The sequence below is a fragment of the Carlito syrichta genome, unplaced genomic scaffold (genome assembly GCF_000164805.1).
Source record: "Carlito syrichta isolate Samal-C Ts95f unplaced genomic scaffold, Tarsius_syrichta-2.0.1 Scaffold301826, whole genome shotgun sequence".
Taxonomy (NCBI): Eukaryota; Metazoa; Chordata; class Mammalia; order Primates; family Tarsiidae; genus Carlito; species Carlito syrichta.
Window position 1 is genome coordinate 522,696 of NW_007245922.1, and position 18,207 is coordinate 540,902.

At 37.9% G+C, this 18,207-nt stretch overlaps 1 protein-coding gene across 6 annotated transcripts in view; it reads right to left on the reverse strand.

Moving 5' to 3' along the window:
* Window positions 1-18,207, reverse strand: part of TTN (titin) — a 275,101-nt gene that overhangs the window by 171,974 nt on the left and 84,920 nt on the right. For 3 of the 6 annotated variants that reach the window (XM_021711034.1, XM_008055342.2, XM_021711036.1), the window contains 29 exons: window positions 17,844-18,122; window positions 17,462-17,740; window positions 17,057-17,344; window positions 16,632-16,919; window positions 15,643-15,924; window positions 15,085-15,363; window positions 14,682-14,963; window positions 14,253-14,531; window positions 13,875-14,162; window positions 13,416-13,694; window positions 13,044-13,322; window positions 12,667-12,945; window positions 12,237-12,524; window positions 11,806-12,093; window positions 10,221-10,502; window positions 9,726-10,004; window positions 9,045-9,326; window positions 8,650-8,928; window positions 7,813-8,100; window positions 7,424-7,702; window positions 7,040-7,318; window positions 6,672-6,950; window positions 5,782-6,069; window positions 5,351-5,638; window positions 4,595-4,885; window positions 2,428-2,715; window positions 1,829-1,921; window positions 1,420-1,705; window positions 6-189 (listed from right to left, as the gene is read on the reverse strand). The exons of the other annotated variants lie outside the window; for them this stretch is intronic. In XM_021711034.1, coding sequence (XP_021566709.1) covers window positions 6-189; window positions 1,420-1,705; window positions 1,829-1,921; window positions 2,428-2,715; window positions 4,595-4,885; window positions 5,351-5,638; window positions 5,782-6,069; window positions 6,672-6,950; window positions 7,040-7,318; window positions 7,424-7,702; window positions 7,813-8,100; window positions 8,650-8,928; window positions 9,045-9,326; window positions 9,726-10,004; window positions 10,221-10,502; window positions 11,806-12,093; window positions 12,237-12,524; window positions 12,667-12,945; window positions 13,044-13,322; window positions 13,416-13,694; window positions 13,875-14,162; window positions 14,253-14,531; window positions 14,682-14,963; window positions 15,085-15,363; window positions 15,643-15,924; window positions 16,632-16,919; window positions 17,057-17,344; window positions 17,462-17,740; window positions 17,844-18,122 — 7,922 coding nt within the window. The remainder of the gene's footprint in view (window positions 1-5; window positions 190-1,419; window positions 1,706-1,828; window positions 1,922-2,427; window positions 2,716-4,594; window positions 4,886-5,350; window positions 5,639-5,781; window positions 6,070-6,671; window positions 6,951-7,039; window positions 7,319-7,423; window positions 7,703-7,812; window positions 8,101-8,649; window positions 8,929-9,044; window positions 9,327-9,725; window positions 10,005-10,220; window positions 10,503-11,805; window positions 12,094-12,236; window positions 12,525-12,666; window positions 12,946-13,043; window positions 13,323-13,415; window positions 13,695-13,874; window positions 14,163-14,252; window positions 14,532-14,681; window positions 14,964-15,084; window positions 15,364-15,642; window positions 15,925-16,631; window positions 16,920-17,056; window positions 17,345-17,461; window positions 17,741-17,843; window positions 18,123-18,207) is intronic. 6 annotated transcript variants of the gene reach the window in all.

Sequence of the window (18,207 nt, forward strand, 5' to 3'; positions counted from 1 at the left end):
CATACCAATCTATGTGTCTCCTCTTCTTGACTTTGCTTTAGCAGTTCAAAGGCTTGAAGAAGACCCCGGAAGTCAGTGATTCCATACATGCGGGCATATTTTTCATATTCTTTAGGATCAACATTTTTGAGAAGTTCCATGATGTCAATTTCCTCTTCTTCCCCAGGTCCTTTCTTTAAGGCTGGAGCCCTAAATGAAATTTAAAATTAAACGTAAATCACCTGTATTCTATTTATTTTTAATAGAATCATCATCCAAAGATTATGAAAGTCATTAAAGTTTTTTTCCTCACAGAGAAACAGTTCTTCATTCAAGAAATATTAATTTGTACCATGTTAGTTGTGAAATGATTGCTTAAAAAGTGGGTTTGGAGGTGGAGTTGATTCAGATTAGGTGGATTAGCACCACTGTTACAAAGTGTAGAAATTTGATAAAATAGTTATAACAGAAAAGTATGAAAGAAGTGTTTCTGTAAACTTTGTAAGCAGGGAGCCTAAAGAGTTTCACTATCAGGAAAAATAAAAACAGCAATGAGAAACTTTAATAATTAGTAAATATCATGGAAAGGATGTGTGGAAATGGAATGTTGATTAATTTAATAATTATGTTGAAAATAAACTGTATTGAAATGTTTGGTAATTATGGAAAATGTTTAAAACAATTATCTACAAAGTCATTTGTAACATAAGAAGTATACATTGAGACACAAATTTCATACTTAAACATAGACGATACTGGGGTTTCTTTCTATGCCATTTCCTTTTGTTTAAAAATCTTTTTTCTTTTAGTTGTAATTGTGCACATATTTTTACTTTTTGTTTTAACTTTTATTTTAAAGATGTGGGGTACAATTCAGGGTTAGTTATACAAATGGTCATTGTACAGGTAACGTTTGGGCCTCACTTTGTTTAAAAATCTTAATAAAAATTCACCTCATAAAACTTTCTCGTGGTAGTTCAGGAATTGTTTCTGATGAATCGCTAACGTCCACCCCAATGCTGTATAGTTTCTTATCTGCTTCTGTTAAAATGTCTATATGTTTATGTTCTTTAGCAATCTGAATCTTGTAGTGGATGACCTGTGCTTCTTGAGAGATTTCTTTTGTGAATGGGAAATGACAGTCATCCCTCCCAGGACCCCTGTGGCTGCATGCTCAAATCCCCTACATAAAATCACATGGTATTTTCACTTAACCTACACTTATCCAGTATACTTTAAATCATCTCTCGATTACTTATAAAACCCAATACAATGCAAATGCTATCTAAATAATTGTTATACTGTATTTTTTATTTGTATTATTTTTAAAACTTTCTCTTTTTTCCTAATATGTTTTATTGGGGTTGGTGGAATCTGTGGCTACAAACCCGCCTCTACTGAGGGCTGACTTGTACCGTGAGTGGTTTTTATTGATCTTACTTTTTCAGCATGGCTCTAAGATCGCCTTCAATTTTCTCTTGTTTCTTCCTTTCATCCACCTGTAGGTTAACATTGCTTTCAATTTCACCGTGTTTGTTAAATGCGACACAACGGTATAATCCAGAATCCGTTTTGGTGGTGTCTCTAATCTCCAGTTTTGCTTCATCGCCTTTTTGGTGGATAAAAACGCGGCCCCCTTGGTTCAGCTGCCTCCACTTCCCTTTTGTCCATTTAACATTTGGGATTGGGTCACCTCCCACTTTTGCAATGAATGTTGCAGTGGTTTCTAAGGGATAATGAAATCAGATGAATAAACAGTATAATTTCTCAAAATCAGTTCTTCCAAAATAAAATCATTAGTGAAAGGTACAAGATAGATGAAGATGTACTTTTCATGATGTGCACTTACTTTCTACGACTCTGATACTCTGAGGTTCTGATACAAAGAAGAGTCTCCCATCTACCGCTGCTTTCTTGGCTGCTGGGGCAGCAGCTGGTTTGTCTGAAAAACACGTTGACATGTTTTGTTATTACAATCACTATCCCTCTTTGTAAAATATCATCAGGAGCTTGACGATGTTACAAATATATACCCTGGAACTCACTACTTATATGAGGGTGGGTTACCGAAGATAAAGCAGTTTCATATAGTGATAGCTATCAAAGGCTAAACTAGAATCATATTAGTGTCAAATTTTGCATTTCTAGACTAGGCTTGATTTTATAAATTTGTTCTGGGTCTATGACATCAAGTTACCTTATATCATATTATTACAGCATCCTTTTTGAAACTGCACTAATTATACCCTCTTGGATATGGTGAAAATCAGTTCAAGAAATAGAGTGATGAACTTGGAGGAATTTCAGATAATTTATATTAAAATTATTTCCATTAAATTACTGAATATTTCAATTATGAGGCGACTAGCTGCAAGTGAGAAATAACTGATATTTTGAAAAATCTACTTCCACTTTGATGATCTGCATATAATTTTGAGGTGTCTGTACCTTTAATGGTCACTTTTGATTTGGAAGTGTCACTTCCAGCCACATTTGAAGCTTTACACACATAATCTCCTGAATCTGCTTTAGCCACATCCTTGAGTTCCAGGACAGCTGTCCCGCTGGCAAAACTGAAGCTGCATCTGTCTGAAGACTTGATTTCCCTGCCAGCCTTCAGCCACTGGATCCTAATGGGCTCAGATCCCCGTACATGGCAGCTGAGCTGCACAAATTCTCCCTCACTCACTGACACTGGAGTTAGGTGCTGATCAAACACAGGAGGCTTCTTAGGTTCTGGAATTGAGAAGGTATTTTCATGAGGAACATAAAGGCCAAAAAGTATTAAATTCCGCAAAAGAAACAAACCAAGAGCAAAGCAGTTTTGTCTTTAACAGGTAGCACTGGTTGCTGTACTAGAACAAAATTATGTACCTGATTTATTTCCCTCTAAAGGCAGTAGTTAAAATTTGTTGGATTTTTTTTTAAAGATAAAGGTTTAAAAACCAGCAAAGTACAGACACCATACTGCCCACAAATTGCCCCAGTATCTATGCCCTGATGAAGCACTGCTGACAGTGTGTTGGCAGTTACTATAAACTTCTGTGCCATCTAGCACTCTATTGATTCTCTCAAACCTGCACTCAGCTGCATTTTTGCTGAACCTTAAAAGCTAAGGACTTATTTGGGAATTCTGGTCAACTAGAATAGCAATGATTGCTACCCTCTGGGAAAGAAAGCCAACATTTGAGAAATACATGAGGCCACATTTTAATACGTGATTTTCTCTGATGTTCATCTTTAGCTATTAATTGCAGCTACAGTAGCACTTAAAATCCAATCTTAGCCAAAAGGAATTAGGAGTTGAAGCTCCGTATTTAACTGAAAACCAGTGATGAACACATGAGTAACATGACAGGAAGACCATTTGCAACTTGGTGTTAGGTAATAATTTTAGTTCATGTTCTGAGATCTATACCTAAGAAGAATAAGACTGATTTTTGTAGCTGCAAAGATTAAAACTTCTGATACTTACTCTTAAAACAAATTTTTATAAATGGCCTCAGAATTCTATAGAAAGTATTTACCTACCCATGGCAAAACCATCATGAATATAAACCATTACTTTAGTATAAAATTTTCATTTCTAAGTGTGCTTTAAAATGAAATTCATTTAAATTCCAATAAATGAGTGATGAAATTTGAATTTTTAGTGAACACAACTCAATGATATTAACTTATTAGTAATATTAATCTATTAATAATGTTAACCTACTTTCTGGATACTCTGAGCTAGTCAACCAGATCATCAGAGTTGGTAATTAATTTCAAATTGCTCTAGAAGGATAGTTTGTAAAGTGATTTTGATAACTCTGTATCATAATTTTCTGGAAGCCATTATAGTCAGAGAATCCAATAAAGAAGATGCTCTGGACAACACAGTCTATTTCTCAAGCTATGACTGTATATTTAAATACATCTTCCATAATAGTATGCAACATTTTTCCACCCATCTTTTTTCTTTTGGGGCAAATTTCATTATTTTACCTGGAATTAATATTCATTTATAGGCCAAAAGCTTTGTGTAATATAAACAATAATCTCTTAGAAACATACTTAGAAAAGAGAAAGTTTCAGAATGCAACATAACTCATTGTGTTAGGTAACTCATAAATAAGTGACCCTAGTGCAATATTCAGTGGTGAACTATTTTAAAACTTTTTGAAGCAAACATACTTCATAAAAACATATATGTAACTTATGCACACATTTCAAAGTAGGCTGAGATTTCTAACTACCTGAGAGAATTTGGGGATGTACTTTAGAAACCTAAGATATGAATCCATTTGGGTTTTTTCCCTATTAGTTTTTTATTTTGAAGATGTGGGGTACAATTTAGGATTAGGTACACAAATGGTCATTATGCAGGTACCATTGTTGATGAGGTGTACCCCCCTCTCTCCCCTGGAGTCCATTTGCTAAATGACACCTACTTTGATGACCCACATAATTAAATTACAAATAATACTATTTTTAGTGGACACAGGGAGTGATAGCAAGCCAGTTAAATAACTTATTATAAGTTATTTGGTCAAGATGTCAGAAGAAATACATCTGACTATAGAACAGGCAGTGAGGAAAAACATGACAGGCTGAGGTTGCAAAGATAACTCACCTTTGATAACAATTGAAGATGTACACAGAGCAGAGCCTGCATCATTTGACACTTTGCATGTGTACAAGCCAGCATCGCCCATGCCTGCTTTCCTGACTTGCAGCAGTAGCGCGTTGTTCTTAAATGTTATTTCACAGTTGGAAGTTGGATGTATCTCTACATTATTTTTGTACCAAACAACAGTTATTGGCTGGGAACCAGCCACACGCCCCTCAAGTTTGAAAGAATTCCCTTCTGTTTCTTCTACTGTTTCTGAGAGCTTTTTAGTAAAATTTGGTGGGATTAGTCGCTCTGTAAGAAATTGCAAGGATACATGAAATGGTATTGAGAAGCTAGTTATTAAAACGAGGATTTTCAAGAAAAAGAAGCTATATTTTTTAGTCAAAAATCAAGGCTAACCAACAAAATGCAGCATATCAGTGTATGTCCCTAAACATTCCATCTTTTTTTCCACAAGTTGCAAGTTTTCTGACTTATAGGATGGTTGATAAGAATAATTTATGGCCATTTGCAAAACTAAAAATGTGTAAAAAGAAGAGGCGGTCTTAGGGCTATATAGGATATATAAAGTCTTAGAAATACAGATTTTAAAAATAACTTTTTTCTCTAGAGAAACTTATTTCCTCTTAGACATCTTCATGTCTTTTGTTTTAAGATATTGTCCTGAATTTTATTCATTATAATAAATAACTGCTCCATTAAGATATACTAGCACATGATTACACTTCATTGAACCACAAGCAAAATAAACAATACCTTTTATATTAAGCTGAGCTGTGCAGGAATCTTTCCCCATTTCATTCACAGCATAGCAGGTATATTGTCCAGAATCCCCTTTGTCTACTTTGAGGATCGTCAGGTGGGCGCTGTTTTCCAGATAACTAATCTGGTAGTTTCCACCACTTCGTATCTCTTTGTTGTCTTTGGCCCAAGTGACTTTTATCGGTTGTGTCCCGGTGACATGACACTCGAAGTCGGCGCTTTCTCCCACTGCAGCGTCCACAGGGGCAAGGCGGATGTCAAAGAAGGGCGGGTTCTTCCCCTCTAAGGATAGAGAAGAAAGATGGGGTTTTAGGTTCCATAATAGGACCATTCCACTTTACAGACATTCTCATGTTTTCTCCCAAAATTCGTATTTGATTACAAGCATTTTTATTACTGAAATAGAAGTTTAAGAATCCACACACCTGTGAGAATGAGTTTGGCACTAGAAGAAGCAGAGCCTAGAGGATTTGTAGCCGTGCAAGAATATTGGCCAGCAAGGTTCCGGTCGGTTTTAAAAATATTGAGAGTGGCCACGTTATCTAAAAATGATGTCTGTACATTTGGGCTGTCTTTCAAAGGCTTGCCATCTTTATTCCAAGACACTGAGATAGGTTCTGATCCATTTATGGCACACTCGAAAACAACTGGCAATCCAATTGTTTCTTGGACATCTCTCAATTGTCGAGAAAATGATGGTGGAAATTTTTGTTCTGTGGGAACAGGATAAAAGTAATGAACATTTCTGGACATTTTATTTTACTAAATACTCTTTCATGATTATATAAACATATATGTGGAATTTCTATTAAAATCAAGAATTATTAACACCTCTTGAATTAACTTGGAGATAAAGAAAAGCATATAGACTTTTGGACCAAAAGTTTTACTTTCAGGCCCCACCCCAAAGCACAGTAGGTGCAAAACAATCTATAAGCCGGTAGAGAAACTGATTGGCTTAGGGCATGTCTCTGGACAAACAGATTGTTCCCCTACTTTTTAAAAAGACTGCCTTCTAACAATTTGAATGAAACACTCATGGGGAGCAATTTTAAAATACATGGTTACATTTTTAAAAAAAGATTTAGTTATGGAGGCAAATGATTGCATGATCTTTCTAGTTAAAAATTTAGTCATTTTATCTCTCTCTGTACAGGATATTAGAGAAGGATAAGCCACTAACTGTACATGGAATTACTCAAGCAGAAAATTTCACATTTAGATAGGTTTTCCTAGAAAGAAGGCCCTCCCTAGATGTTTTAGATCTTATTCAAAAGAAACACAAATTTATTTGCTTTTAAAATAGTGCAGTCACCTTGAACTGTAAGCAAAGTTGATGAAGAAACTTCTCCCACACTGTTTTCAGCTTTGCAGATATATTCTCCACTATCATTAATATCAACCTGGTTGAAAACCAGTGTAGCAACATTGTTCCTAAAATGCATTTTGTAGGTAGTAGTGGGTCTCAGTTTTGTATCTCCTTTATACCAAGATACCCCAATTTCAGGGGTTCCAGCAAGTTGGCATTGTAAAGAGGCAGAATCTCCAACAGTCACCTTAACAGGTGCCAACTGCTTGACAAAATATGGTGGTTCTGCAGCAAAGAGAGATAATCAGTCATGAAGGAGTCATACCAGAATCATTGTTTGTATACAAAGATACGAATAGACAATCATGACAAACCTAGTATCAATATCTGTGCTGAACAGGAATCTTTTCCAGAAGCATTTTCAATGTAGCAGTTGTATTGTCCTGCGTCCTCTACTGTGCTACTTGGGATTTCCAGGATTGCTGATTTTTCAGTTGTAGTTATGCTACACCTCTGAGAAGGAGTTATATTTACGCCATTTTTCTTCCATGTAACCAAAATGGGAGAAGTTCCAGTGAATGTACCCTCTAGGATCAGGGGTTTTCCTTTCTCTATGCTGTAATCATTGGGCCTCTTCACAAATTTGGCTGGGGCTAGAGTAAACAAATTGAAAATATAAAATCAAACACATTATACACACATAGACACATCTAATTACTTTGTGGGTATCATAAACATGAAAATGCAGTCAAACAAACCTTTCACGTAGAGATGTGTTGTACAAGAAGCCTTGCCAGCTTCGTTACTAACTATGCAGGTATATTCTCCACTTAGTGATGTATCTACATCAAACAACTCCAGTTCAGCAACTGAACCCTCCAAAGACACGTTACATCTGTCCCCTGGTACGAGTTCGCTGCTACCCTTGAACCAGCTAGCACTGAAAGGAGGTGTTCCTTTTACGATGCTCGTGAAAGTTACATTGGTTCCAGTTAAAACATCCATGGCATCAGGTTTCTGAACAAAAGATGGTGGCTCTAAACACAAAAGCACATACCAGAAAAAGTTTAGTACTTGTGAATTGCTGTGATAAACATGCTTAATAAATTATGAAATGCAATTTTATTTTACTGTTTCTTCAACTGACCTCTCACAGTCAGAGGAGCACTACATTTATCAGAACCAGCCACATTCGTAGCTATACACGTGTAGTCACCGGTGTCTGTTTCTTCCAGCATGTTCACAGTCAAAGCACAAGTGTTATCTGTCAGGGTGGTCTGGTATTTCCTTCCAGTGCTGATCTCATTTCCTTCGTGGAACCAGGAGACAGAGATTGGAGGTGACCCATAGACTTTGCATTCCATTACAACAGAGGAACCAGATAGACCATTTGTCTCTTTCAATTTTCTTGTGAATGAAGGAGGAATGATTCGGTCTGAATGTGATTAAAAAGCAAACAAATAAGAGACAACAGTTATAAAATGACTTGAAGAGAAAACTGCCTTAGTGATAGAATAACCTAAGATCCGTTTGTTTCTTTTGTGAGAGTATCAAAGAACCCCTTGTGGGTTCACACAATCGAAAGCTTGGAGAATCAGTGGCCAGGATGTGATAGTTGACTAGCTATGGATTTTTGTCTCTCTGTTCTGTGAATCATTATATGGAAAATTATTTCAGCATAAGTGTTGGTAAGAGACCACTTTCCCCTTACCAAGGGACTATGTTTTATTCCTACCACCCTTCTGGAAATTCCTTCAAAAGAAAGGAATATAACTTCCAAACATGGTTTTCTTCTAACTCTGTAGTATATTGCCTCTGATTTTGCTGATTCAGAGGAGCCAGACTCATGCTGCGCTGTAGAAGATGGAGCTTCTCATATATATTCATATATGAATGTAGTTATGATATTCACATATAATATATATAAATCAGAAACTACACAATTGTGATGGTGAAAGAAAAGCCAAAAAAAACCCCAACCAACCTGAAACCTGCACTGAAGTTGTGCAACTGTCTTTGCCAACAGGGTTTTGCACCTCAAAACTGTAAATTCCACTGTCACTGGGTGCTGCGTTGATGATCTTAAGGCCAGATACTTTGTTGAAGAAGCTTATTTTGTATTTGTTGTCACTTGTCAGCTCTTTTCCATCCTTAAACCATTTAGTACTGAGTTCAGGGGTGCCAGCTACTGTACACTCCAAGGTACAGGTGTCTCCCGTGGTCACTTTTATGGATTCTGGCTTCTCTACAATTGCTGCAGGCTCTGGAGTGAGATGTAAATGACATCCACATTTTAAAATTGAATCAAAAAGCTAAAGAAAACACAGATCATGACAAGTGTATGCCTTATATTCGTGATAGCATCATCTTTGTACTAACCCAGGATGGATAGTGTGGCGAAGCACTCCTGCATCCCAGCATCATTTCTGATCTGACAAATGTATTTCCCAGCATTGGCTGGTTCTGCTCTTGAAAACTGTAAGGTTGCAATGTTTTCTGAATAAGAAATCCATATGTTGTCACTTTCTCTAACAATTTCTCCCTTATCTTTGAACCATGCAACTGAAATGGGCTCAGTGCCTTCAATAGTGGTCTGCAGTCGAACTCCTTCACCAACAACAGCGGAAATATCACTGAGCTTCTTCACGAATCTTGGTGGTGCTGAGGAAGACAGAGGCAAGCCAGGGTTTTAAAATGTATCGGGCTGATAGCTTTTCCCTCCAATCATGAATGCTAGGAATCAGACCAGTGACAGCATGTTCTTTCCACCTAAGAGACACTTTTGGTGGTTGTGAGCAGGGACACATTATCATTTATATTCAGTAGAAAAAGTTGAATATCTTGTCTTCTGCAGCTTTCTAAATCCAATCAAAAGCTAAGGGCAAAATTAACTAAGAGTGTTTAGTAGGATTTAGAAAGGGGAAGATAAAAGGATTTGGAAAGGAAAACAGGGAAAAGAGAATCGACTGCGAGTGATAAAGGACTGGGCTATAGCTAAGGGGATGACAGAGCATTCGGATTAGAAAGGAAATTAGCAGAAGAGAACACAGTCATTCTAACCTTTCAGAGTAACAGCCCCAACACAAGTGTCACTCCCCACATCGGTTGTAGCTTTACACTGGTATTCCCCAATGTCTGCAGCGTCGACATTCAGAATGTGGATGCTCGTAAGGAAGTTCTCAGACATGATCTTGTACTTCTTGCCACTCCTAAGTTCTCTCTTGTCTTTGTGCCAAGAAACTTGAAACGGGGGAGTACCCTGAAGCTCACACTCGAGGTGCACGTCGGCTCCTTTCAGCGTCTCAACAGGATGAGGCTTTTTGAGGAACATGGGTGGCTCTAAAATTAGAAAGGAAAATTAGGGTGCATTCTGTAATTCTGTTAAATGTATGAATCGGTTTTCCATTCCATCAGAGAGCAGGAAAACACCACTTTCGATTTTTTATTATACCCTTTAGCAATTTTATAACATTGAAAGAGAGTCAAACAGGGAATTAAGAGGACAATGGAAGAAGAGGCTGATGTGAAAACCACAAAGGTGGAGAGAGATCTGACCTTTAACTTTTAAGGAAGTGCTGCTGCTCGCACTGCCTGCTGCATTGTGGGCCTCACATGTGTAGTCTCCGCTGTCTTCAACACTGAGGTTATGCATTTCTAACACCGCCACTGAGTCAACAAAGGACATTTTGAATTTACTGCTCTCTTGAATTTCAGTTTCATCTTTGTACCATAGAACTTTGATTTCTGGAGACCCGCCAATTTTGCATTCGTATCTCGTGTATTCGTCCTGTTTCACAATTCTTGAAGGTTCTAGCTTCTTAATGAACCTGGGTGGTTCTATGGAAACAAGAGGAGAAACACACATGATAAGGGATGAAAAAAATGTGTATAAATCAAGATGAAGTGAACAAAGGAATCTCTACCAGAGAGGGCTTTAGCTCTGGAAAACAAATTCATTTGTTGTAGTTCAAGGAAGAATAGTTAAATGAAAACTAAGAAGACAATTCCAAAAATAAAATACACCTATTTTTGTAAGCATCCACACCAAGTATTACTGCTAAAGGAAGAAGGAAAAGACATTGCTCTCTATTGTGCAATCCTCTTCCCAGTGAAAGAATCACTTCTCTAGTGCCAAGGTCAGAGATGATGGCATGTCTGTTGGTGAACCTTTGAGGTTTGCAGGAAATAAGAGGCTTTGATTACTCTCCTGTATATAAAATAACTATTTCCCAAGGCTGCAAAGATATCAGTTATGTAGCATGAAGAGCCAGAATAGTAAAATGGGTCAGATATCTTAATATGTTTAAAGTGCCATTTTCTCTTACAGACCTTAAGAAGCTATTTCTTCAACTTCATAATTTCCCTTTGAAGTGTATGAGAGCAATGCTTTCTTCATTAACTGAAGCAAAAATTTCAGACCCAGGGAAGTAAAAATGATTAGCTACATGTCACAGAGGAAATGGGTTGCAAAATGTCATTCTATTTTGATTTCAAGATATTTATAAGCCACTACCACAAAGTCCCTTAAAAATGATCTAATGGGGTTTGGTTAGCAGTGCATTGAGTTAAGTACTTAATTTCTGACAACAGTAGCCATAAACACATGGTATAAATATATGACTGTCTTCCAGGATATCAGATTTTGATGTACTTACACCCCAGCCCCCTGACTTTTACTATCATTAAAGTGGGGCCAGTGGAGGAAAAGAAATTTACCTTATAATTCTCATCTGAATTCTCCTTAAAGAACTTAATAGTTTGGGGCTGTGCTATAACTTAGAGGGACACAATCTATTCATTTACTAGGTATGTGGAAAACAAGTCATTTGACATAACTTCTCTTTTTTGTCCTGTGATAACTTCTTTCAAACTAGAATTTTCTTGCAATTTCTTGTTCACTTTCTTCCTATTCTGTATTTTTAGTCTTTCAAAATGGACTTTCAGTCATGCTTTACTATTTGTATATGTTTTAAATAAAATTTTAAAGACATGTCCCTATTAGGAAGGTCCTTGATCCACTTGATCATTTGTAATCACTAGCCCATGGTCCTAAGCATAGCTCTCAAGCACACCGACCCTCCTATATTGTAAGGTAATTGAAAATGTAAAAGAGGTCTTGCCACTTCATTCTAACAAGTACCTTGTACACCCAGTTGAGCAGAACAAGAGTCTTTTCCGGCAACGTTGCTCGCGTAGCAGGTGTACTGCCCGGCATCACCTTTGGCTATCTTAAGAACTGTCAGAGTAGCGGTATTCTCGACCAAAGTCATCTTGTAGTTGCCTCCAGGGCGAATCTCTCGGTTATCTTTGGCCCAAGTGATCTTGATGGGTGCAGTCCCAGTTACATGACATTTGAAAGAGCCACTTTCTCCAAGAGCAAGATCTACTGATACAGGCTTCAGATCAAAGAAAGGAGGCACTTCATGCTCTGAAAAGAATGAAGACCAACATGATGTTTTTGGTTTCCATGTTCCCTGACATACAGCCAAAATTAAAAGGCACCAGCCCTTCGGTGATCTGGATCAGAGAAGCTGCTTTACAATGAAGAGGGTAGTGCATTGAGCTACTCACCTGAGAGAATGAGCTTGGCACTGGATGAAGCAGTCCCAAGAGGATTAGAAGCAGAGCAATTGTACTGACCCACATGGCTCTGGTCAGTTTGCAAAATCTGAAGAGTTGCTACATTATTAATAAAAGATGTTTGCAAATTAGCATCATCTTTCAAAAGTACCCCATCCTTGTACCAAGACACTTGAAGAGGTTCTGAGCCATTGATACGGCATTCAAATGCCACCGGGAAGCCGAGAGTCTCATGAACATCTTTCAGTTTTCTTGCAAAGGAAGGTGGAAGTTTGCGCTCTGTAAAGAAGTTACAGATAATCCTTACTTACAGGAGACAAAACATATACAACATATTTCCATCCATTGAAATTTTGATTTTTTTTAAAGAATATGAATCTGTCCACAAACTGCAAGACTGGTTAAACAAAACCATCATCACCTTTGATCACAAGCACAGCTGAAGAAGCAACGGCACCCACACTGTTCTCTGCCTTGCACGAATACTCTCCCACATCACTATGATCCACTTTGTTGATTACTAAAGAGGCAACATTATTTTTGAATTGCATCTTGTATGCAGGAGCTGATCTTAGTTTTGTATGCTCTTTGTACCAAGATATTCTGATTTCTGGGGTTCCATCCACTTTACACTGTAAAGTTACAGGTTCTCCAATGGCTGCTTCCATATGTTCCAGAAGTTCAATAAAGTAAGGTGGTTCTGAGGTAACAAAGGATAGTAATCAATAGTCATGCTAACTAAAAGAGGATGTTCTTAAAGAAAAGAGAGCAATAAAAAGAGGTTAACTGTCAACACACCTAACACAGACACCAGAGCTTCACAAATATCTTGACCAGCCTCATTTTCTATCAGGCAACTGTACTGTGCATAATCCTCTACTGTGCTCTCGGGAATTTCCAGTATGGTGGATTTTTCTGTCATGGTAATACTGCAATTTGCAGACTGTGAAAGAGGAAACTCATTCTTCATCCAGCTCACTGAGATAGGAGGTGTGCCAATGTATGTGGCCTCGAGCATTATGGGACTTCCTGTCTCAACACTGAAATCAGCCAGTCTTTTCACAAAGGTGGCTGGTTCTATTAGAAAAAACATGGGAGTAAGAGCCACATCTCTAAATGAAGACTGAGAAAATATTTTAAAAGGTGCATGCATTGGAGAACAGAGCAAACCTTTCACAAAAAGATGTGTGGTACAAGAAGCACTGCCAGCTTCATTAGTAACGAGGCAAGAATAGTCTCCACTTTGCGATGGTGCCAACTCGAACAGCTCCAGTTCTGTGACAAAATCCTCCAGAGAGATGTTGCATGACTCCCCAGGAACCAGCTCCCTGCTGCCTTTAAACCACTTGACCTTGAAGGGAGGGGTACCTCTCATGACACAGGTGAATGTGAGGCTCACTTCAGGCAAAACTTCCACGGAATCGGGAACTTGTTCAAAAGATGGTGGTTCTAGACACCCAGTGGATGGTGAGGGGGGGGGAGATTAAGAGAAAAAAGAAATCCAAGTGAGAAGTGAACTAGATATGTAAATACAGGGAACTAATATTAAAAATGAAGACAAAGAAACTCCCACCAAGGCAGGTCAGGAGGAAGAGGCAGTAGAGAAAGCCCTGTTCTTGAGCAACTGACCTTGGACAGTCAGAACTGCTGAGCATTCCTCAGAACCAGCTACATTGGCAGCCACACACGTGTATGTGCCTGTGTCAGAGGGCTCCAACATGCTCAGGTTCAAAGTACAGATGTTTTCTGAAAAGCTGGACTGACATTTGGGTCCACTAACAATCTCATTTCCATCCTGAAACCAGCCAACTGAAATCGGGGCCGAACCAGAGACGTGGCACTCCAAGACAACCGAGGCCCCCAGGACGGTGTTGGTGTTTTTCAGCTTGCGGATGAAGGAAGGCGGCACAACTCGATCTACGTAGAGAAGGGTAGTGTTCCGTTTAAAGAGAAGCTTTATTTTTTCCCAAGGAAATTGTGTATTTCTAAAAACCTCATTCTACTTACCCGAAACATGGACAGATACAGTGCAGTTACTTTTGCCAACGCTGTTTTTCACCTCGAAGCTATATAACCCCTTGTCACTCATTTCTGCAGAGGGGATTTTAAGTGAAGCCACTTTATTGACAAATGTAATGTGATGTTTACTGTCTGCAGACAATTCTCTTCCATCTTTGAACCACTTCGCTGAAAATTCTGGTGTTCCAGCCACCACACACTCTAATACAAAAGGATTTCCGGTAGTGACCGTCATGGGTTCGGGCTTCTCTATGATTCTGGCTGGTTCTAAAAGAAAAAATATTTTGCATTGAAAACAAAGTCACCTTTCAAACTCAAAATGTAATCACTATATTACTGAATAAGAGTAATATTTGAGGTGAATGATCATGGGTCAATTAACTTGATTTTTTTCTCATGCTGTCCTTTGCTACTAACCTAGTACAGTCAAGACAGCTGAACATTCTCTCATTCCAGCATCATTGTTGATTTGGCAGGTATATTTTCCAGAATTAGATGCTTCTGGACTCATGAGTTGGACAGTTGCAATGTTATCAATGAATGAAATCTTGGTGTTTTCACTCTCTCTGATGACTTCACCTTTATCTTTTAGCCAGACAACGGAAATTGGCTGGAAGCCTTCCACCACAGCCCGTAACTCTACTGCATCCCCAATAAGGGTGGAAGTGTCACTTAGCTTTTTCACAAATCGTGGAGGTTCTAATGAAATAAATTTGTAGTTAGAGAAAAGAAATGTGAGAATCACGGTCACTTAAGTAACTAGTCAAGCAAAAAGAGATGGAAGGAAGAGGCATATATTTGTGTGCCCATGTATACAAACCTTTGAATTTGACAGTGCAAGCACATGTGTCACTTCCCACCTCGTTAGTAGCTTTGCAGTGATATTCCCCGATATCAGAGGCTTCAAGATTAAGGATGTGAAGACTTGTATCAAAATTTTTCGAAGTGATTTTAAATTTCCTGCTGCTTCGAACCTGCTTTCGATCTTTAACCCACACTACTTCAAACGGGGGAGTTCCCGAAATTTCGCATTGGAGAATCACATCAGAACCTTTAAGGGCTCCTACAGGAGAAGGCTTCTGGCTGAAGACAGGAGGTGCTACCAGAATAGAAGATAAACAATGAGAACATTTGCTTACAAAAAAGGGAAAAGAAACAATTTTAAAATCTAGCATCATTAAGAGTGACTGATCTGATCATATGACACCAGACATCCATGCTGACACCAGAAATGGCCATTTATAAAAAACAGTTTAAGAATTGCAAGCTAATGATCATAATCAGCTTTTTTTTTTTTTTAATTGAAGCTCCTAATGTTGCTGAGAAATAATCCGAATCAGAGGAGCAGGAAGAAAGACAGAAGCTTAGTGTGTCTAACCTTTCACTGTCAATGCTGTGCTGCAGCTGGCATCACCAACACCATTATGAGCTTCACAGATGTAGTCACCACTGTCTTCAGCACTGGCTTCATTGATGGTAAGCAGTGCCACAGAATTAATGAATGACATGTTGTATTTCCAGCTTTCATGAAGTTCACTGTCATTTCGGAACCACACAACTTTGATTTCTGGGGAACCACTTATTTTACATTCCAGTTGAATGGCTTCTCCCTTCTTTGCAACTTTTGAAGCTTCTAATTTCTTAACAAACTTTGGAGGTTCTAGTAAACCAAAGAAAAAAGCCAGTAAGGTCTAGTTACATGTTAAAATAGCTTGTCTTTATAGCTGAAGATCCCATAAGTCTGTATTTTATTTTAAAGATGTGGGGTATAATTCAGGATTAGGAGTATAAGTGGATATTGTACAGGTAAAGTTTGGACCTCTCTTTGGTCCCCACTTTGCCTGGTTTGAGATCAGGTAGTTTATTATTAAGAATATACTTGGAGAATTTTGTAGTAAAATAAGTTATCTTTTCTATTAAATAAATTTGTAATATTTTAAAAAGAGAATTATAGTTGATACTTTTATTGTTGTAGTTTGGATATATAAGTTAAAACCAAAAAGTTAATGTATTATTGATGTGTTTGATCAAAATTTAGTAATGATTAGTCAGAATGTCATTTAACAAAAAAGCATGAAAAAAGAAATTGAATAAATGGTTAAAACAATACCTAACACTTCTCTTTGATAAGATTACACTTAGAGAAAACAATTCTCTTTGATAAGAGTACACTTAGAGATATACTAATTTAAAGAATAAAAAAAGATAAAACACAACTTTGATTAATGTTGCCTCCAACACTAATACGCAAACTCTAACATGATCAAGTTGATTTATCTCAAATACTTAAAAACTAAATAAACTTTCATAAGAAAATGATGCAAATGTGGTAAAGAACAAATATTGGCAAATGCCATGTAATGATACCTTTCACACTGAGTTGGGCTGAACACATGTCTTTGCCAACATCGTTAGTTGCTTGGCAAGTATATTGACCAGAGTCTCCTTTGCCTACTTTAAGAATTCGTAAGTGAGGAGTGTTTCCCACACATGTGATCGTATAGTTTCCCCCAGGACGGATCTCCTTGTTATCTTTTGACCAAGTAATTCGCATCGGTTGAGCGCCAGTAACATGACACTCAAAATCAGCACTTTCTCCAGCAATAACATCTATAGATACAGGCTTGATGTCAAAGAAGGGGGATTTCTTCGGTTCTGGAAGATAAGAAGAAAAGGCAACGTATATATATATATATATTTTTTTTCTCTTTGTCATCAACCGTTTCTGTCTTGACAATGAAATAAGAAATCATGGTTTGCAAAGAGGAAGATGGACTGGCATGTGAACAAACCTCTTGCTGTGAATCTAGCACTAGAAGAAGCTGTTCCAAGCGGGTTGGACGCTGAGCAAGAATACTGGCCAGAATGACTCAAGTCAGTTTGCAAAATTTTTAAAGTTGCCACATTATCTACGAATGATGTCTGCAGATTTTCATCATCTCTTAAAAGTACTCCGTCTCTATACCAGCTCACTTGGATGGGTGCGGAGCCATTTAATCGACAAGTGAGTGTAACTGGTAACCCAACAGTTTGTTCAATGTCCTTTAATTGTCTTGCAAAGGAAGGTGGGAGTTGGCGCTCTGTAGGAAGACAAGTAATACTTGAGGCATTAGTAGAAAAAACAACAATTCCCCCACAAAGATAAAGGAGTTAAGATAAGAAAATGAGAAATGTATTAATTTACAAAATACCATCACCTTGAATTCTGAAGACAGTCTTAGAAGAAGCAGTTCCTATACTGTTTTCTGCTTTACATGAATATTCTCCACTGTCATTGATAGTCACTTTATTAAAAACAAGTGTGGCCACATTGTTTGTAAAGTAGGTCCTGAATTCAGGAGTTGGCCGTAATTTGGTGTCTCCTTTGTACCAAGACACTGTAATTTCTGGTGTCCCAGCAACTTGGCATTGTAAAGAAACTGAATCTCCAACTGATGCCTCGAGAGGTTCCAGTTCCGTAACAAAATAAGGTGGTTCTAAAGAAGAAAGGCTCAATTAAAGAATATCAAAGGAAGCCAAACAAACTCTGCTGCATGTTAGATAAATGTGAATCATTAAGGAAGGAATAAGACAACAGACCTAACGTAGACACCAGGGCTTCACAGACATCGCTTCCTGCCTCATTCTCAATCTCGCAGGAATACTGTCCTGCATCCTCTTTTGTGCTATTCAGAATTTCCAGGATGCATGTTTTCTCTGTTGTGACTATGTTACATTTTTCAGATGAAGATATGTTAAAACCATCCTTTTTCCAAGTGACCGAAATTGGAAGTGTTCCAGTGTAGGTGCTCTCCAGAATTATGGACTTCCCTGGCTCTACAGAGTGATCACTTAATTTCTTCACAAATGCAGCTGGCTCTGGTAAGTGACAAAGCACAGCAGTTAAACACCATAAAAACAGAGATGTCAGTATACAGAAAATAGAAAGAGCAAATGCACTTGA